The sequence below is a fragment of the Haemaphysalis longicornis genome, unplaced genomic scaffold (genome assembly GCF_048455015.1).
Source record: "Haemaphysalis longicornis isolate Haplotype H1 unplaced genomic scaffold, Haemaphysalis longicornis Haplotype H1 scaffold_1, whole genome shotgun sequence".
Lineage (NCBI taxonomy): Eukaryota > Metazoa > Arthropoda > Arachnida > Ixodida > Ixodidae > Haemaphysalis > Haemaphysalis longicornis.
In genome coordinates this window covers 329,548,355-329,569,494 of record NW_027526203.1, presented here as the reverse complement: position 1 = coordinate 329,569,494, position 21,140 = coordinate 329,548,355, and the positions used below count along the sequence as shown (strand labels likewise).

Below are 21,140 nucleotides of genomic sequence, written 5' to 3'. Positions count from 1 at the left end.
TATTAATTTTTTTTGAAATATTTAGGCACTTGACTAAGCCATTTTATTATTCTATATTTTAAATTGATTTTAGGTGGTTCACACCTGGCAACCTAGCCACCTTGGTATATAAACTCTGGTGCGGCACCTTCCGTTCTTTTCACGCACGGCCAGTGTGCGACAGTGTGCAATCTGCATTAATCGTGATTTAGGGTTGCATTTGGTTTGAAAAGTTAGCATCGTCCAAGTCAAAATGGTGCAGAGGAAGGTGAGTTACGTGTATTTTGGGAAAAATCAGTTCTCGGGTTGTTTTGTGTGGATCTTTAGAGCTATTGTAATGCGATTTTTTTTCTTGTACGTAGATCAAAGGAAAAAAGGGCAAGAAGAAGATAGCGGCCGCTCCATTGGCGGTCAAAAAGCCGGAGCAGAAGAAAGTTACAAACCCGCTTTTTGAAAAGCGGCCTAGAAATTTCAGCATTGGTGAGTGACTTGCTAGAATGCCTGTGGCATACGGCCTATGATGCCTCGTGGAGGCTAGGCCCTAGCCGACTGAACAGGTATGGACGCATGTTCTGCTTGTGAATCGCTTTTCGTGCTCATTTTCGGGCCCATATTGAGCCTCAATGTCCGTTCTCTATATGATAAGTGCATGGTGCAGTGTCCAAAATGGATTCCGGCGGCATGGCCTAGAACGTCCGAATCCTTTTGTTCGCACTGCGCTGTGCAGTTTTATTGCATTTAAACTAATGTGCAAGAAGTACTGATCCTCAAGATACGCGGTCTGGTTAGCACGTGTGCTCAGCGAATAAGCCACGTAATGTTCTACCCGTTACATTTAACGTCGCTGTGGCCGGCGGCTACACGATGCGCCACGTGTTTCAGTCCCGTTTCAAGCGGCGAACATGACTCTGAGCACCGGAAAGAACGTTGCTAACTTTGCAGTCATTCCAAATATGGCTGCTTGAGAGCTGAATTGACACTAGTAACGTGCTAAAGATGCGGCACCCCAAGCTTCATTTTTGGCAAAACTTGCGTAAAATACTCCGACGGCAACCGCTGCCTTTGCTGGTTACCACTTTCACTGCCACAATCTAGGTTGTGGCACAAACTACTGCTCGAGTGGCTCGCATTATCTTTCCGAAAGTGCAGTGCTTTTAATGACATGTATTTATTGGCGCTTGCGCAAAGAGCGCCAAGAGCATGGTTATTACAGTGAAAGCAAAAGTGAAGCGAAATAAAATACAATGCAGATGGCTGGTTTATAGGGCCAGTTTGTGATCTCACACGAGTTTTAAAAAGGGAATTTAAGTAACAAAACATGAGGTTATGTCCCAGAAAGTATGCTGGATGCGGTGGAAAGTGTTTGTCTAGTGCTTTGCGTTGTGTGTGGATGTTATGGATAAGCCCTCTCCGTACCTGTCACGCAATGCATTGACCTGATTTTAACCTGGTTGTGCTTGCATCTTTTAGGACAGGACATCCAACCAAAGCGGGACTTGAGCCGCTTCGTGAAATGGCCGAAGTATGTGCGTATTCAGCGCCAGAGGGCTATCCTGTACCAGCGCATCAAGGTTCCTCCTCCCATCAACCAGTTCACCCAGTGCTTGGATAGGCAGACAGGTGAGCCCTCTTGCTCTTTTGTAGGTAAGGTGTCGGTGCAATGATGCCTTTTGAATTTCTTCACCTGAACCGTCTGTGTAGAAAGATCATCCTTGCTCTGAGCTGCTGCCATCAGCCTCCGTTAAATGGTGTGGTTGTGGAGTAGTTTTCTGTGCTAACAGTCTGTGTGGGTAATTTCAGCGACCAACCTGTTCAAGTTGCTGGACAAGTACAAGCCGGAGTCCAAGGCGGCCAAGAAACAGCGTCTGCTCCAGCGTGCTGAGGAAAAGGCAAAGGGCAAGGAGGACGTCCCCACCAAGCGCCTGCCTGTTGTTCGTCAGGGCACCAATACTGTGACTTCCTTGGTGGAACAGAAGAAAGCGCAGCTCGTGATCATTGCCAACGATGTTGACCCCATTGAGGTTAGTCTATTCAACAATCCTTGCTGAGCCTTTGACTGCGTGACTTTTATGCTAAATCGTGCCTATTCCTTTTGCAGCTTGTTCTGTTTCTGCCAGCTTTGTGCCGCAAAATGGGTGTGCCGTATTGCATTGTGAAGAACAAGTCTCGACTGGGACGTGTAGTGCGCCGCAAGACTTGCAGCTGCCTTGCCCTGGCACATACGAACCCGTGAGTATTCTGTGCAGATTCTTCGTTTTTCTGTTTGCTATGATGAGATCCTTCTATTGCCTGATGTACACTGAAGGTATCATTTTTACGAGCTTTTTAACTCTGAATCTGTGTGGATGCTACATAGGTAATTGCTATGTTTTGGCACTTCTGTAACTTTTATTTCATGCTTCTTTCAGTGAGGATCGTTCCAGCATCTCCAAGCTTGTGGAAGCTATCAAGACCAACTTCAACGAGCGCTATGAAGAGATCCGCAAGCACTGGGGAGGTGGCGTCATGGGCAACAAGTCTGCTGCCCGTGTGGCGAAGTTGGAGAGGGCACGTGCAAAAGAGTTGGCCCAGAAGGTGGCTTGAAGGCACCTTGCTGTGTCCAATAAAGTGTCCAACATGCTGCAGTTGTACTTTCTGGAATTGCTGCTACACGTGGCAGCTTTAGCCAATGTGAATGTTGTGGCATTGAATGTCAATTTTGTTACGTTTGGTGCTGCTTGGCCCTCTGCCGCACAATTTTTTTTTCCAATGTAAAAGAACGTAACAAATGCCTGTCTAGTCTGAGTGAATTGCCCAGCATTAGTTCTCAGCTCAAAAGAAAGCTGGAATTGGCTGTACAATTTAGTGTACCTTTCTCTGCCACATTCAAGGGTGTGTAGGGTAGTTGCCCAAAAGGGGCGCAACGTTTACAACTGGCTAAAGCCTGCTTGTGTACCCTTTTCTCCATTGGTACCACTTGTACCTCCCTGCTACTGAACAGAAAAGACGAGTGGAATTCTAGCTCCATGCTGCGAAAACTTCGGTGATCGTCGATGCTATAATTTTCGCCAAGGCCCCGTAGCAGCCCTGTGTATGTAGTACATAGTGAAATTCGCATCTAGCAGAAATATGTGGGCTTTTGCAGGTCTGAGGGGTTCATGCACCCAACGCTGGAGGTCTGGGGGACAGGTTTTAGAAGTTTTCGCTATCGGCTTGAATCCATCTGGAGAAATACTGCGAGCCTTTCGGCATTCAGCGCAGCGACGAAGTATTGGCGCATAACTGGGTCCAAATAAAACGCCGAGGGGCACAACCAGGACGAAAAAGGTTGCAGACGGCATATGAATCGGCCGCTTTATCACATCAACCGCTGAGGCTAGCAGGACAACGGAACGGCAGATCCGACATCCTCTAGGCAGAAGGGACAGGATGATAGCTGACCAGAAGTAGAGCCCAGGAATCTTCTTTATTTCAACGAATGGTAGATTGTTGACCAAATGAAAATCAAATAGTTGTATGCAGCGCTGAAGTTTTAATTGTGGCCTAACTTTTAAGCGAGGATTCAAGGAATGGGAAAGGTGCTCTCTGGCACCAGCCGAAGTGGCTGAAGACCCTTCTCACGTCCGTGACAGCAGTATGGAGGGGCTCAACGTAACTTGTAACGTTGGGAGGGGCTTTTGTCGATTCTGTCTACGTAAGGTTAACGTGATGTCACGGCTAGAGCCAGTAAATAAACTCTAGTCACGGCGATTTCGCAAAGCTCCGCGTGTGGCTTGAGGGACGCTGTAAGTTGGTTTCAGTGCGGCTCTGGTCTCCATCAAAAGGAAAGGATGTGCTGCTGCATTGAAATGAACCTGTAATGGGGCACACTTGTGCATCCATAGTACCGCAAACAGTGGGCAAAATCTAAGGAGGAAGAAAAATGGCAAAATCAGCCATGCAGACGGAAACAACGTCTTATGAAGCGCAAAACGTGTGGAGAGGCTACCACCGGAAGGCATCCTTCATCCATGATGCGCTTCGTCACGTGCGTCCATCCATGTGTGATGCATCGTCATATCTACGTCATCTGTGTCAACTTTCAACATGGTGGACGTCTGCGTGCTCAATATTGGGTGCTAGTTGCAACTTGAAGTTGAGAGGAACCCTGAATTACTGTTCTTGCCTCCGAAACGCCTGTCTGGCAGCCATGACTGAGCAGTTACATTTGCGAGGCACTCTGCGGGGTCACAATGGCTGGGTGACGCAAATCACTTCCAATCCGAAGTTTCCCGATACGCTTCTCTCATCGTCTCGGGGTTTGTGAAGTTACTCATTTTCGTTCTAATTACATGGACACACCAGTGGCAACCGTAGAAACGTAAATAGAAAACTGGTTGTCAGTGATGATGTGCGTAACTTTCCCCTCGTATTTTGTTCGCGTAGGATGCAAGTTCTAGCATTGCTCTTTGCAGATAAGACCCTGATTCTGTGGAAACTTACCCGCGATGATACGAATTACGGGATCCCGAAGAAGCGGTTCAAAGGCCATGGTCACTTCGTTACTGATGTTGTGATGTCCTGCGACGGTCAGTACGCTCTCTCCAGCTCTTGGGATAAAACTCTACGACTTTGGGATCTCGCCGTGTAAGTTGGCCGTTCTTTCTGTGCCTGTTTTTTGGTATTTCCTTAGTGATGGCCAAACGTGTGGCTGTCCGCTTTCAGAGGGACTACAGCGCGACGGTTCGAAGGCCATGAAAAAGATGTCCTAAGCGCGGCGTTTTCTGCGGACAATAGACAGATTGTATCCGGATCACGGGACAAAACAATCAAACTTTGGAATACCCTAGCAGAATGCAAGTACACCATCAAGGTGACGGTTGCCGCCTCCGTCTTTTGCTTGTCTCTTTTGCATTGACTGTGAGAAAACTGCATCGCGTGCGTGTGTTTGACATTCCTTGACTCGCATTTCATGTTGGAATGTGAAAGTTCGACTGATGAACATGGCCGAATTTTCATCATAATAGTACTGTCTGTTGTTTGGATAATCACTGAGTGTAAAGGCTGGTTGAATGTGCAGGCGACAGAACATATGTGTACATTATAGGATTGGCAGCTAGCTGAGTTTTCGGTTGGCACATATGGTTTTCTGTACCGGCTACCAGTTGCCAGCGCAAGCTCCTTGCTGGCATATATTTACTGATCTGTTGTCTGTGCCTAAATGAGCATGTGAAAATTTTATGCGCACTGGAGATTTGAAGACCAAGAATTGCATGTCCACCGTGCATGAGTTACTGTTATGGTTTTCTCTGCTGGTCACATTTGCTATGAGTTTGCATGCGTTTGCATGTTTTGCAATTTACCTTTCACAACTGTAGTCAATTATGCGTTTGCTGTGCCAAAAGGCAAACGACGCTACGTTTCAAGCAATCTGTGTCAAACCTGTGCCGCACCTTTTTTTTTCTTGCTTATTTCAAATGAAACTAGCTGCCCAAGCTCGTTGTACTTTGCAATCTAGAATGACATCATTCATGAGCTGAATTTGAAGTCCTTCACTATGTGTTCTCCAAGGAAAGAAAAACTGTTAGAAAAGGCAGTGGAAAAAGAAAGAAGAAAAATGGAATTGAGACAGTGGTCATGTCATCTGCCTTCCTTTTTTGCTTGTCCCGTGCCCCGTGTTGCTCAGAAAAATGCAGCCAAATGTTGTATGTTTGCTTATTTGATCCTTTTTGATGCGGTTGGGTTTGACCTTATCATTGTTGCACCCCACACTTTATAATTGCGAAACAAAAAGAACTTAGATTGTTTAGTACGAGTTTGGCAGCTGGCACTCACCATTCCATTTAAATTTAGAAACTTATCCGAAACAACATTTGACAGAATAAATTACATGAGCATGGAAAATGCTATTTTGTGAACACATTTCTCAATGCTTCCAGATACGTGATTTGGTTGGTGTTCCTTTGTGTTGTTTTCCTGTGCTGAAGCCCAGTTTGCCACTCCAAGGCATACTTTTTGCTGCTGTAAAATCATGTCTTGTTCCTTGCTATAAAAACCCCATTTTATTGCTCCAAAGCAGACTTTTTGTGGCCCTAAACATAGCTTTCATATGACTTGGCCCAAAATCACATCACTGCCTGCATTCATTGTAAATTTATGTGGCAGAAGGGTATCGACCAAGCGAAGGGAGTTGCACTGAATTACACGGCGTATCTTTAGATAATGGGCCAGCACCTTTACCGTCAAAGCACATTCTTCAACTCGACTCTTGCCAGCTTCTTTTCAAGGAGGCTTTATTTTTATTGAACTGCGTCAGTTGCACTATTCTTCGGAGTGCTTTCATTCTTTGTTTGACTTTTTGCTGGTGACAGCCAACCCGTGTCAGGGATTTAGTTTTACGGCAATGCTACCATTAAGCACAAAAAGCAGGAAGCTCAGTGTAGACTTCTTCCTCCTCCACCCCAAGCGATCTCTTTATACTGGCATGTACATCTATATGCTTCCTTGCATGAACTTCTCAATTTATATTGATCTTTCTAGGCAACAGTTGCACCATAAATTGAGACTGAAGAGGGCATACCCCCTACCTGCCAATGACACATTTTAAATTCAGCTTGCTGATCTGGATTGGGAGCCGAGCAACTTAGTAAGATAATTACTGCATTAACCACAACTGCAGCTGAGAAATTCCCTCCACGTCTTTAAGGGTGTCGTGAAGAGATTTTCAAAACAGTTGTGTTGTTGGGGGTACTTATAACTGTGGAACCTTGATAAACAAACAATGCATACCCGTTTCATTGCCCGATATAGGCAAATAGGAAACAAAAATGCAGTTACGATTTCACCGAGGCTTTCCTCCTCAACTCTTGAAGTGACGTCTTGGTAAGAAGCCACTCACGGTTCCCCTTCGCCTGCACAACATGTTGGCGTAGAATGGGCTCGCAAAGGGGCAGATAAACCTACAACATCAGCGCCATGATGAAACTCTCCCTGAAACTGAATGGGGGATGTGTGGTCTCTGATAAGACTGATCATTATGATCGAACTTTCAGTCGACAACACGGGTAGTAGCCAAGTTTAAAGTAATCTCGGTATTTGTAAACTGTTTATGCTGTTTCGCCCAAGTCTAAACTGTCGTTCTGCTAGCCAGTATTTTTGCACCAGCTTGTTGATGTCGGTCTCATGTAGCCTGTAATGTGAGTGGCACAAATGAAAAATTTCCGACCTGATGAGATAAATGGCCAAAAGCTTAAAATGAGAATTCACGACATAGACATGTTTGTCGAAGGAACTTCGAGTAGCCGGAACTTAAAGTCAACCCGTCGTTTACTCGTCAAGCGTAAAAATAACTAGTGAGAAGCGGTGATACAGCGCCGAGTCCCACCATCACGTAGTTCGATTGCTTTCCTGTTTCCTCCAATAAACAGTGCTGTTAACGTTATTTCGTTTATTGGATATGCTCCCCTTCGGCTTTTTGCAGAAGCTTTCAACAGTAAGTTGGCGGTTAAAGCTCTGGGTTGATTAGAATTTACAAAAGCACACCAGAGTGCTGGGGTGCAAATTCGAAGCGGCTTTTATGCCGCAGATTTTGCCGCGTGCGCTTCTCACGTAGATGGTGTAGTGGTTAACGTGTCTGACTTCCGTGCAGTCTGGCCATAACGTTGGGCTTGGCCGGTGGCCGCAAGTTCGAATCGCACATGGGCACTTTTTCTCTCTCTCTCTTTTTTTTTTTTTTTTTTTTTTTTTGCGCTTCAGCGGTTTTGATTGATACAAAAAGGGTAAGATTCCGAAGATAGTTTGCCAAAACAACGTGAACTTCAGCAGGGAAACTGGCTACAAATCGTACAAGCAGCCAGTAGGTCTGAGATCTGCTACATTGGTTGCCAGACAACTAAAGTGGTCGCAACACTGGTCACGTTGATACAAAACTGTTTATGGCAATGAATAAAATGATGTACCCGCCGGGGTTGGCTTAGGCATTGTGCAGCCCAAGGATGCGGGTTCTATTCACGGCTGCGGCAGCCTCTTTTCTGTCGAAGGCGAAAAGCAATTACGCCCATGTGTTCAAGATTTCGGCGCATGTTAACGATCCCCAGGTGGTCAAAATGAATCTGGAGCCCTCCACTATGGCGCGCATCATCGCCTGTGTAGCATCGGTGCATCACACCTCATAATCAATCGAATCAAAAGATGAATTATTGTTAAAATATATGGTTTGCAGCTGTACAGAACAATATGCACAAAGAGCGTTTTGCTCGCGAACATTCTTAATGTGAAGTCACTGCTAGTTGCACTGCCGACTGACGATGCGCGCATGGTCGCTTGCGATGCGCCTCCAAACGAGAATTTCAAAGGAGTCTCCTAAATTCCAGAAGCAACAAATTGTGAAAATATTTGGGATTTATGTTCAGACAGTCACAATTAAGCAAAGACATGCATTTTCTCTTCACGACCCCTTTAATTTCAAATAATTTGGGTGATGCGGAGCATCAACACTAATTCACCACAAGGAATATGGAAGGAGCAGGAACGTGTCGGTTTACGTGTTTGGTTGCTCAGGCTGGAAGCATATAAAACAGTGAAGTTATGTTCTGCCTTTCAGGGGCGCTTTCCTTCTTAGTTGTCAAGGGCTTCTGGCACACAGCCCTATGCTTGATCAACAAACTTGGCCAGGCTTTAGAGTTGTTCAGATCGTATCAGATCGTACTTTTTTGTTGTGAGCTGATGATGTGCGAGTGCAAACCATTATGCTGCAATGGTGGCCCGTTATATTTGTGTAAGCAGGCAGCAGCCAAGTATTGCCACAGCACTGAGCAAGCAGTGCCGTTAAAGAGACATGCAGTGCTTTGAGGGTAAGGTGCCAAAATGTGGATTGCCTGAAAAAAAAAAAAAAAAAAAACAGACAGGCAGAAGTGCTGAGAACTGGACCAGTTGGCACATATTTACTGAAAGAAAAACTGAATAAGCACTGCACAACGAGAAAAAAGGTGGTCAGGATAGACGCATTGTCAAGTCTTTGTTCCACCTACTTTTTTGTGTGTGTGCCGTGCTTATTTGCTGGTTTTCTTTTTGATGATAATCGGGCGCGTCAGCCCCAGCAGCCTTAGCAACCTCATGGTAGGCCTTGCAGCTTCCCTAAAGTAATGCTGGAAGTGTGGGCCCGTGGTTTGCATTTTGTTTGTCCCTAACTGTACCTGAACTGATCACCTGGATGCATGTTTGCATGCTGAAGGAAGTGCGGTCCTTCAGAGTGGATCCGTCGTAGCGATTGATGCCTTTGAACCTGTATGCAGTGTGTGTCCCGTGTGTCGAGACTTGGTTTTCGTCTGCTACATTTCCCGTCTGGGCCTGCATTCATTAGTGGCTTTGTTTCACAGTTGCTTTTCAGCCTGGTTCTCTAACCACCCGGCTGCTGCATTTCCCACTGCTTCCCTGCAATGCACTCTAACACGTGAGTGAACTCATTGAGTTCATCTTTTTAGATTTTTTTTTTTTTCAAGGTATGTTTAATTTAATTTTTTTTGTCACTCGGAACTTTTATGTTGGTTGTTCTGGGATGAAGCCATTATGCTTTGACACAATTTTCTGTCACAAGTCACCATGGCAGAGGGTTTGTTTTCATAAAATTGCTGAAAGTAGCTTGTTTGCTGCACATTTGGAAACAGCTTCATTACCCTGCTGCACCGAAGCAGTGTGAAGACTTGGGAGGACTTAAGGTAGAGAGACTGGGGGTTGTATTCTGAGTTCCTCCTCCACTCCATTTGCTCCCTCCACTCAGCTGAAGGGAAGAATTCCCCATTGCTTATGCACGGGGAAATCGATTTCAAGGATTTCCTCCACTGTAGGCTCGAGTGGAGGAAGGACTCTGAATACCAGGGTAGGTCTCACTGGCTGTGGGCAAATCTTTGACTTAAATAACAATGGGTGGTCGAGGACAGTTTGTTTACTCGACCACTGAGCTTTAGGTGAACTTGTCATCGTATTTGTGGTTGCATTGGGCAGATTAACCAATGTAATTCATTATTTAACTGTTCAGCCTAGTCTAGAGCCTTAGTTTATGTTTAATGGGTGGCAGTAGAAGAAATACCACGTGTCGTTTGCTGCCGCCGCACTTATTGTTGCAATGGTGTTGCGTTGGTTTGCAGTGTATTTTCAGAAGTATCTCAGCCTTCAAAATTTTTGTTTTCATATCGATTTTTTGTTTACTCACACACTGGTTGTACAGGTTTGAGATTCTTTAACCTGCTAAATGAAGCCCTACAGGCTTGGTAGTGTGTCATATTTGGTGTCGGCAAATTTCAGCGAGGAGATGGTGTGAGAGGAACGGCTCTTCCGAATGTACTTTCCTGTTAAAAAAATGCTCGTGGTTTGGCCAAATAGAGCTCCGAACGTGGCTTGCGCATTCTTGACTTTCATCTGATAAGATAAGGTTAGATATATTCTGGTAGTAAGACAATGATTAGAATTCACTGAAGTGTGCCTTTGAAAGCCCAGCATGAACTAAATTCCTGTATCGCATTAGAGTAAAACTGATGGCTGTTGCTAAGTTGAGATCAGCTTGCATAATAATGCTCAAAGAAATGCCCTATACATTCCACTTTATACAATTTTCTAAATGGCAGCGTGTTTGTAGCAAACATTTTTTTTTTTAAGGAAAAGTTGAGTAGCAGCACATAACAGGCAGTTATTGGCATACTGGAGCTTTCTGAAAACCTTGAATTTGACTCAATTTTTTTAGTTCTTGTTTTGAAGAAAGTACTTAGCGGACCACGCTTTTAGTCACAACAGTCGTTCAACTGAAAATGCCCAATAGTGCAAAAAAGTTGTAAACAGCATCCAATACAAGCAAATTTTCTTACATATAATACGGCACGTAGCATTTTCTCAATTTTGTTTGCACTTTTTTCCTGGTGCGGTAGTGAGTCTAATACATAAGCACTGACCATTGAGCTTCAGTAATAGCACCTGTGATTGCCTTGTAAGAAACTGATCTGGCTAAAGACTAAAAGTCTGCAGAAACTGTTCTGGCTCAAGACTGAAAGAGTGTGAAAGGATGCTGTCTGTGTCCAGTTTGTTGCAATCTCTAACAGCATGGCCTTGCATTCCCATTGATAGTCTGCTTGTGCGAAGAATATATTACTATGACTTGCACAGTTCTTGGTGCAATGCATGCCTGAGCAATGCGGGGTTTGGATACTCGCTGCAGGACAACCAGCATGAAGACTGGGTGTCGTGTGTGCGGTTCTCTCCCACACCTGGTGACCCGACCGTTGTCTCTTGTGGCTGGGACTGGAAGGTGAAGGTGTGGAATCTGTCCAAGTGCCGTATGCGGGCCGAGTATAGCCACACAGGCTACCTCAACACAGTCACTGTATCACCCGATGGAACCTTGTGTGCCTCGGGCGGCAAGGCAAGTGTCTTCTTGCCTTGTTTTTTTCTCTTTCCAATGATGCCAATTTTGAATCACTAGTGGGCAGCAATATTTTACTGATGGCTCAGAAAGCCTCTTTCATTCAAGTTGTTGCATTTGTGAGTGATATTGGCACGGAGCTAACCTGAATGAGCAGTGGAAAGAGAAAAGGGGGAGCTCTGTCACTCCACGTCACACAAAGAAATGGGCCTTATTATTAACTGATGCTGTTTTATGTGAAATGCATTGGGAGCAAATTTTATCTTTTAATAATATGTCGATAACTGGCTAAAAATGAAGGAGCAGTGAACTGCTGTTTGCAGCCAAAGAGGATTTTATAGTGGTACACAAAAGCCTTCTTACGACTTCTGGTTCCTTAAGCTTGGTAGCTACCTAATTGTTTCTTATGCATTTCTGAAATAAATTTGCCAAAATACAGGCATTGCTGCTTGACCACTAGATTTAAGTGCAGTTGTTGTTGCCTTAAAAAGGCCTGTGCAAAGGGTAGTATTGAGAGAGACGTACAATGTGTAATGGGCATCTGCATTGTGGTAAACATTTCCCTGATATGTGTCCTTGTACCTTTTACACTATCTCTTTGATTCGCATCATAAAACAGCTAAATACAACTTATCTTTTTGTCTACGTATCCAGATGTTATGTACCTGTTGTCTTTGTTTTGTGTCCAGTCTTTGTGGTTGGTTCAGTTGGCTGGCTTTTGTTTTAAAAGTCTGTCTTGTACTATCAAATTAAACGGGGCTGATTATTTCAGGCCTGGTATAGCATGAGGGGGTAAGAACCTTAAGACAGTTTAGACCTTATAGTAGTGGAGCTAAGTTCAGCGCACCCCAGATGGAACTTGATAATGAAGTATTTGTTACATTCAAGATTTCCTCCTGTGGTATCTACAAGTGGATTGTATCAGTATGCGTGGGTAAAAGTAAAAAAATCTTACAAAAATATTTAAAAATCTGTCTGCATAGTGTCGCTTGTTGTGCAAAGAGAAAATTAGTGACCAAAATTTAGCACTTTAGGGCCCTTGTGTTCGTTCTTTGAACTCAGCTTTGCAAGGAAGGTCGTTTGTTGCCTGGTAAAACCAGATATGGACTGATATTGCGATTCCAAATAGTTACAAAAATCAGGCTATGCACGCCTCTCCCAAAGATTTGCTACCAACAGCAAGTTTCCAATCTATAGCAGTTTGCCGTGAAATATGCTGTTCTGATATACCTTCGCATCTCATTCGTTTGCCTGCTCCCGTAACTGTCCACATAGCTATTCTTTATGAGCTTTGGGTCGCTGTGTAAATCAGTACCTTTTGGTACAGTTTCCCTCGTGGCGCAAGTTTACCTTTGGAATTTTAAATAACCCATCTGAATTCGTAGTATTTTTAACAGTTTTCTCCACCGTGGCTGCGTAGGATTGCAAGGCTAACCTGTGGGACATGGAAAAGAGTGAGCTCAAGTGCTCCCGCGACAACCAGGACATCATCAATGCACTGTGCTACAGTCCGAGCAGGTATTGGCTTTGTGTGGCCACAGGACCAGCCATCAAGATTTGGGTGAGTTCACTCCTGACCCTGTTTTTGGTGGTACTTTGCACTGTGCACATGTAGACCTGCACTCCATTCTTTGCAGTTAATCCCTCTCCTCACTATGGCGCTTCTCCACTGGCATCTGTGGTGTCAGATGCTCACTTTCACGCTACATTGATGCTCACTTTCACGCCTTTACTTAATACTGCACTTTCATATGGGTTTTAAGTGAATAAAAGTAGTATCCATTCAATGTTTATGTTATGCAGTGCATGCTTTGAAAGATCTTCAGCGGAAATAGACATTTGTGGAAGGCAAGAAACTGTTTTCTGTGAAAGGAAAGAGAAGTCAATATAGGACTGCAACCTTTGTATCATTTGTGCTGGAGATACTAATGATATAAAGAAAACCTGTGGTCATGTCAAAGTTGATGTATAACAGTCTAGTCCACTTATAACTATATCCAAGTGCCAAGGAAATCCCACCGTTATAACCGATAATATTTATAAGCGGGTTGCGAAATAAAAAGACAGAACAGAGCTCAAAGCATTTTATTCGCATGCCAGCAAGGTCGTACTACTACTAATTTGCGGGAAAGAAGCCACAGTCGGTCACCTTCATTTGCCGCGTGTGAAGCTAGCGCAAATCTTTTCCAAGAGCATCTATAGGTGCTTCACCTAGCTGAGGTAAATATATGTCCTTAGCGGAAACAAAGTCTCCGAGGGACTGTGTCACGCATTGGGCCTCCTACGAAGACACCCGAATAGGCTGCGCAACTGCGTCATTAGAGTCGTCACTGTTGCACTTTTGGTGCACCACAATATAACCGGATTCAATCGTTCTATCCGATATTGTGGCACTGGAGCATTGTAATAAGCGGTTTATTTTACCATAGAAAGAACGCAAAAGTTGACGGGGCCATAGCTGTTCATCGTTATATCCGATATATTGTTATAAACGGTATCATTATAAATGGGCTCGACTGTAGTAGTAGTAGTAGTAGTAGTAGACACTTACTTTTTAATTAATTTTCATGCAGGGTAACAAACACTGCACATGTGCCTTTAGGCACCTGTCACAAGTGATTTGGATGTTGTCTCTCTCTCTCTCTCTCTCTCCCCCCCCCCCCCCCCCCTTCCCCGTCGCCAATAGAACTTGGAAGACAACACCCAGGTGGATGAACTTTGTCCTGAAGTGCTGACACCTAGTGCCAAGACGGAGCTTCCACAGTGCATCTCTTTAGCCTGGTCAGCCGATGGCCAGACATTGTTTGCAGGCTACACCGATAGCCTTATCAGAGTCTGGCAAGTATCTGTGGCTGTCATGCACTGAATTTTAGCCCTCGAAGTCTTCACCGGTTGGGCTCCTCAACCTGGAAACGTTTGGCAGTGGGCAGTATACTTTTGGTGACATGCGGTGCTTTGTTTTGCTAATGTAACTGAATGTGTGGATGTTTTGTTCTCTCTGACCTTTTACCTTTTTCTTTGTTTGCTTTTGTTTAAAAGAATCTAAGATGCACCCTGTGTTGAATATGGCTACATGAGAAATTTGAGCTGAACAAATTGGGAGTGTTTTGGAGTTATGCACCAGTTTGCATGGATTTGAGCCATCTGCAAGGGTAGGCCAGAACACAGGCGAATTTCAAATTGTTCATATATTTTTACTCCGACTGTCATTTGGCTCACCGTAATTTTGGCTTTGGCTGTTGTATGTGGAGAAGTTGTTGGGTACAAATTTTTTTTTTTATTTGTAGTGCCCTTAAGGGTTACGAATGGGTTTAAAATAACTCCCGCAAATGAGCAAAGCTGTCAGTTTACTCTGCTGGAAACAATTTGTGTGTAAAGAAACGTACAGCCTCAAATGAAATCAGTACACAGCATTTTTTTTTTGTTTTATAAAGTAGAAAAGTGATCTACACTGCTTGAAAATGGAGGGCAATATTATATGAGCTACTGCTTTTCAAGTTTTTCATGTTCTGGTGAACACTCTGAATTGTTGGAGGTGTTTCGTTAATTCGTACTCAGCTCAAAAGCCGAAGACCAGTAGTTCTTGGGTATAGTTGCCCCCTGGACCTTTCACAAACTCGCACCGGTGATGCATGACTTGTAGTGCTAAAGGAGCCGGTCAAAAGCCGAAGACCAGTAGTTCTTGGGTATAGTTGCCCGCTGGACCTTTCACAAACTCGCACCGGTGATGCATGACTTGTAGTGCTAAAGGAGCCGGTGTATTCAGGCAAGGAGAAATGTTGTGGCAGGGATTTACTGTGCAACGAGGGCTTGCACTCCCATCATCCCACCAGCTACATTGCAGAACCAACTGCTATATAGCATGAAGAACAATGACAGCTAGACGAGCTGCAGTCTGGTTACGTTGTTGAAGGTACTGAGGATACTAGAAGTGCCCATTCTCCTCTGCATCCAAAATTTCTGATGCAGAGGTGTCAACAGGGGTTTCTTTGTGAAAGTCGCTAAATTATTCCATCACATGAAAAAACACATTTGTTATTTGCACTTAAAAAAAAATTATGTTTGTGGTGCCATTGGCAGCGCTGAAGGCATGAACCCAACTGATGTCTGTTCGTCACATGAAAAATCACATTTGTTATTTGCACTTTAAAAAAAATTATGTTTGTGGTGCCATTGGCAGCACTGAAGGCATGAACCCAACTGATGTCTGTTTGTGTTCTGTCCCAGACGCGCCTTTCTTGCGGTGCGGGTTGCTTCACTCTCCTTTACCAAATGTTTTGTGGCTACAGCTTGCACCCTTCAGGTGCACTACTGCGTTCTCACACACTCAAACCTCTTATTGGTGGGTGTACGTAGTGGAGCACTGGTCACTAGCATGGCTTGTGCCCCTGTCTGGTTGCAGTCTCCTGCGCATTACAAGTCCAGCATTATTGTGTTTTTGAAAGCAAATAAAAAAAAACTTAGAGGACTGGAAATTGGCTGGTGGGAGCACAAAATGCAACTGGTTTAAAATGTAAAAATAAGATGGAGTCAAACCTGTATTTTCTGCATCCAGAAGTGGTGACATTCACGGAGACAGCAGTGAATGTTGATAACGCAGCGTTAAAAATATCGAAACAAACATTGATTTGATTGATTGTGGGGTTTAACGCGCCGACGCAACGTAGGCGATGAGGCGCGCCGTAGTGGAGGGCTCCGGATTAATTTTGACCACCTGGGGATCTTTAACGTGCGCCGAAATCTCGTACACACGGACGTTTTTGCTTTTCGCCTCCATCAGAAAAGCGGCCGCCGCGGCCGGGAATCGAACCCGCGACCTCGTGCTCAGCAGCGCAACGCCTTAGCCACTGAGCCACCGCGGCGGGTATCGAAACAAACATAACAAAATCCATTTAAACTGAATGTACTGCAGTCGAACCTCGTTGATTTGAACTCCGAGGGGACAGAAAATCTGTTCAAATTAGCTGGAGTTCGAACTAGTGGGGGGCCCCTTTAATTGGCGGTACAGTGCACGCTACCAGTATTGGAAACGCATGCGCGATGAAGTAGATGGTATTGCACGTCCTTCGGAGTGCACTTCCAATAATTACGTGCTGCGAAAGTACGGCCTACGCAATGGTCAGTTCGAAATGCGAACCCAAAAAAGCGGGCGCACACTTCCGGACTACAATCCATAGTGTGAAGGTAGCAACGCCTGCAATATGAAGCTGCGTAGGCTAGTGATGCATTGAACTTTGGCCTTTGGCTTCGAATTTCGGTAGTCTGTGCTGACGGGCAATTTTGTTCAAATTAACCGTGGCACGTGTTTCAGGTTCAAATTAGCAAGAGGTTTCCCCCATTCAAATACATGTCACTTTGCCGGGACCAATGGACCAGTTCGAATTATCCGTTGGTGTGATACATGCGACTTTGAATTAATGAGGTTCGACTGTATAACTAATCCAAACTTACATGACCAAAAAGTACAGCTGCCAGTAACGCATCACCTTGAAGTGTAATGAGCCGTCCAGATTGATTCTATCAAGGTTAAAAGAGTGCTTGGTTGTGCTTTTAAATGACGTTCTAGTGCCGAGTTAGAAGTGCCATAGGGTGTCTTTGTGGACGCTCCATTATTTATTTATTTATTTGCTTATTTATTGATTGTAATACTGTAGCATATCATAGCATGAAATGTTGATGGGAGACCCAGGCAAAATCACTGTCCGTGATAGCTTGGTGGTGACAGACCCAGTGCCTTACCACAGCAATGGCGCTGGTCACACTTAGAGTCTCATTCGCACAGTATCCAAGGGCAGCCTTTATTTCTTATCATTTGGTTTGAGCACAGTGAGTGCTTGCTATTACATTGCATTCATTAAATGATGCATGCTGAAAAATTCTGAGTGCAGTTAAGTGAAAGTGGCAAAAATCGGTGTCAGCTGTACCCGCTGAGATAATATTGCACCAATAGCTTTAGTGGTTGTGATAAATCTTGTAATCATGATACCACAATTACAGAAAGAAGCAATTGAAAAAGCTGTGTTGTCAAGACCCAGTAGTGCACGTTGGCGAGTTAACTCTTTCGTTACCACGCCTATTCAAATCGATCACCGGTGATCGATGATTTATATTGCCTATTTCGACATGTTGTAGTCATTTCTCGTACACCTAATGCGGCCAGTGATTAGTCTAGGCACTGCCCTTTTAGAATCAGTTTAAATTTTCCCGCTCCAGCGACATTGAGATTTTTGGCGGCGTTTTTTGCGAGCTTAGGTGCGCGTGTTTTCGAGGAAGGGGGCGTGGCTGCTGCACTTGAGAAAAAAGGATGCAGGTCGTGGTTAGGCTGCATTACCATAATATTTTTTTTGTCAAAAGGCTCCTGGCAAATCAAATACCAAATAATGGGGTCAGCTTTGTAATCCGACAGCGTTGAGAGATGATAATTACTTGAAAATGGCCCCAGCTATTCACCAATGATCTTTGGTTCGGACAAAGGGCAGCTTTATTCTCCCAAAGCTTATTTCTGATGGTCCCCCGCATGTCTAGCAAGTGTGCCTGACATTTTCAACCAGTTTCCAGCAGTTTCGGTTTCGTTTTCGCATTGCGAAATTCATATTTGGCGCTACTACGCAGTTACCCAACTACACGCTCATTTGCCATGCCTTGGTTGCCCGCTACTGCTCCTCAAAACAAGCATGCCGCTCGCGCTTCCACTTTATCTACGCCTTGCTTCTGCGATAAGAGCTTCCGCTGAAAGTCAAACGATAACACCAAGTCTTCGGGTATCAGTTCAGACGAGGAGAACGCTTCCAATTAGCCTTGAACACCGCCAGCTGTTCGCCAGTTTCGTTTTCATATGAGGGTATTTCCGGAGGTCTAGTGTCGCTTCTCTGACAAAGTCTCCAACAGCCTTGTATTTGTTTCTTTTCGAAATTGTTAGGTGGCGCTGCACTGTAGTAGGCTCGTAGTGCTGAACTTGCTTCACAGCCCGACGGCGGCTTGGTGAAAGCTTGCTGGGCATGATTCTAGCGCATCGTACGTTATTCCTGCAAGCAGGGCTACCATAGTGAGTCAGAACATGATAATAAACCGCAAATGAAAGTTCTGGCTGATAAGTGATCATCAGAACGTCAACAAGCATCCACCAAAGAGTTTGGTTCTCAACTCCAAGCGGATTTTTTCACATCGCTTGCTTACCTTCAATACTGTGCTGGTCATAATCATTGACAAGATGTTTTTACATCACGTGGAGGCTAATTTGGGCCTTTAATAATGTCAAACCACCAGATTTCTTCTAGAGAACTATCCAAAATAGCAAAACTTGAAATAGAGGTTGGGCTTTACCACATGGCATGGGCACCACGTGGGCTAACATTTTCTTTTATATCTGACAAATTGTACTGCGCAACTCAATTTTTTTTTTCTGGGACGGGTTTTTGAAATGTCTACCTACAAAATGTATATTTAAAATTTTTTCTACTACAGGTGGTTTATTATACACAACTTACTTTTTTCTTATTTTCTCCGACGCGTGGACAAAAATTTCGAATTCGATAATTTTTTTCGGAATCATTATTTAAGAAAACATTATTAAAACTGGTGTCGTTGGAAAGCACGTGGAACAATCTGCATTTTATGTCACTGCAATGTGTGCCTAACCAATATGTATAGCACAAAAAAAATGTTTTGTTAGACCCTTCAAAAATGGTCAATTTCCCGCGGTAACGAAAGAGTTAAGAGAGGACGAACGTGGTATTCTTGACAGAAATGATAGTGTACCACTACCGATGTGATGTTTTAGCGGCAGTTTCGGGACAATTCGTTTCGTGCCATCTGGGATTTGTGCGAGAGATTGTGTTGCCCATGCTACAATGCTTTACACATTCTCCCAGCTACAAATGTTTTTATATGAATTTACATTCTCCGGCACAGGAAATTTTGTGCTGGAGTGTGTAAATTGGTACAAGAACATTTGTAACTTCATCGTAGGTGCAATATCAGCACAGTAGTACATCATAGTGGTTACTGCTGACACTGAATGACACATTCATTTCACTTTATTGTTCTTAGCACCTTTTTATTAGCTTACAGGCAGCCTTCAGCACATGTTGAAAAATCCCCAGGTGGTCTGATTAATCTGTGGTCTTCCACTACGGTGCACCTCATAAGCCCAGGAGTGGCAGTTTTGGTACATGAAACCTGAATTTTGAGCCATAGACAGCAATTTAGTCTGGTATAGACTTGATGACTTTGTTGTGTTGGACTTCAAGTGCACTGAGGAAATCTTTTCGCTCCATTGAGTTACATAACTTGCTTTTAAGTTTATTGAATTTTTTTAACTCCTTGTGTGTTGAGTGCTCTGTTGACATTGCGATTTAAAATAGCATTTATTAACATGCAGAAAGGAAATATTGGGCGGTCTTTTGTAAGCTTTTTAAGTTCTGGAACGCTGAAGCTTCATGTGCAGTGCCTTTTTTTGCTCCGTTGGGAAGAAGGGGCTGCTTCATGGACATCGTGTCATGTTCTAGTCAGAAGCGCTTGTTAAATTTTAGGGACAGGTTGCATATCTAGTTTTATGTGGTGATGTTTTAGCGTTACGAGAAGTCTAAAAATGTTGAAAGCAGCAAATGGGATTCGTGGTTAAGTACACATCATGTGCAAAGGATCATGTATTGGCATAATGAACAACTAAAATGAACTAGGAGGGATGACGACAAAATTTTGTAAAAGCAAAACTTGACATTGGCAAAGTTTTCCAGCAAATATTTTGGTGTTCTATTTTCTGTTACATCTGAAAACGCCAAAAATGCCTTGACAGGAAACTTTGGTGATGCAAGTCTTGGACCACAAGCCAGATTCAGTTTTAAAGGTAGGGGTAGCTGGAATATTGACTGCTGTCATATCCTCAAAGAGCTTGTGCTGTGTAATAAACAGTCTAAAAAAGGAAAAACATAAGTTCAAGTATGTGAAGTCTAGCCATTTCATGCACCCTTTGGTTTGGTATTGATGTTGTGTGCTTCACTTTCGTGTTAAACATGGCCTCAATTATGAGCGAGTAGATTTGGCTTGTCACCTGGTGCATTATTTTTGCTGCACAGGGTCTAGTTGCTGATTTGGAATGGTGGTGTGGCCGTATTTGGGGCACTTAAGGTTTGTGTAAGCAAGAGAGACCAGCAGTCTTCAAAGGTCAGCTTGAAAATGCACATGCATGTGATGACAGCAGAGGCATTCAACTCAGTTACACCACGAGGTGAAATGTTGCGTTTATTGCTCTGGTCCCATAAAAGATTGTCAAAATGTGCCTTCTATGAACCTTTTGGGTGGTGGTTTCTCGATTCTCATTAGCACTTTTGTAATAACGCATTTGACAAATAAACACGCTCTTTATCACCTGTGTTGTTATGCATGCCACGGAAAACTTGTTACAGAGTGGCCTGAAGGCTCTGGGGGCCCTTGGTAGGTTGAAAATGGCAGCTTGTGGCTACGACACTTGTTGCAGCTTGGGCATGGACATAATGTAGGTGATGAATGTTTTCTGTGGGAGGATTTGCGCTAGTATGTTCAACTGCACACTATAGATGAGCTGTGGCAAGGAATATGCACTAGCACAGGATTCATAAAAAAAAAAAAAAAACCAAGGTTTCCAAGGAAATTTAAACTTACAGCTATAAGCTGCCATGTGCCTTCCAAAAAAACCTGCAGCCAGCCATGATCGTTTGCAGCAGTAATGTCGACTTCCTCGCCTTCCATGCCACAGACTCACCTTCTTTGCCCAAAATGAACACTAGATGCAAGCGTGCCCTTGCAGTCCTGA

At 44.0% G+C, this 21,140-nt stretch overlaps 2 protein-coding genes and 1 non-coding gene across 4 annotated transcripts; all 3 read left to right on the top strand.

Annotated features, from left to right (window-relative positions):
* The first annotated feature begins 88 nt into the window (after positions 1–88).
* Rpl7a (ribosomal protein L7A) lies at positions 89–2,599 on the top strand. Its single transcript, XM_077683318.1, has 6 exons — positions 89–247; positions 342–459; positions 1,450–1,599; positions 1,780–2,000; positions 2,078–2,208; positions 2,388–2,599. The coding sequence occupies exons 1-6, from the start codon at positions 233–235 to the stop codon at positions 2,560–2,562; spliced, it is 810 nt and encodes a 269-aa protein (XP_077539444.1). The 5' UTR covers positions 89–232; the 3' UTR covers positions 2,563–2,599.
* LOC144156407 (small nucleolar RNA SNORD36) lies at positions 2,243–2,320 on the top strand. Its single transcript, XR_013319776.1, has one exon. It is a non-coding gene; the product is annotated as a small nucleolar RNA SNORD36 (small nucleolar RNA).
* Positions 2,600–2,657: 58 nt separating the features above from the next.
* On the top strand, positions 2,658–20,716 carry LOC144152083 (small ribosomal subunit protein RACK1-like). Of its 2 annotated transcripts, none has more exons than XM_077683294.1 (6): positions 2,658–4,256; positions 4,413–4,584; positions 4,663–4,810; positions 11,144–11,347; positions 12,768–12,908; positions 14,034–20,716. In XM_077683294.1, exons 1-6 carry the CDS (start codon positions 3,881–3,883, stop codon positions 14,211–14,213), a joined length of 1,221 nt encoding a protein of 406 aa, XP_077539420.1. In that variant the 5' UTR covers positions 2,658–3,880; the 3' UTR covers positions 14,214–20,716. The 2 variants fall into 2 exon arrangements, with proteins under 2 accessions (XP_077539420.1, XP_077539428.1); XM_077683302.1 differs by having other exon boundaries at positions 4,218–4,348.
* The last annotated feature ends 424 nt before the right edge of the window (positions 20,717–21,140 follow it).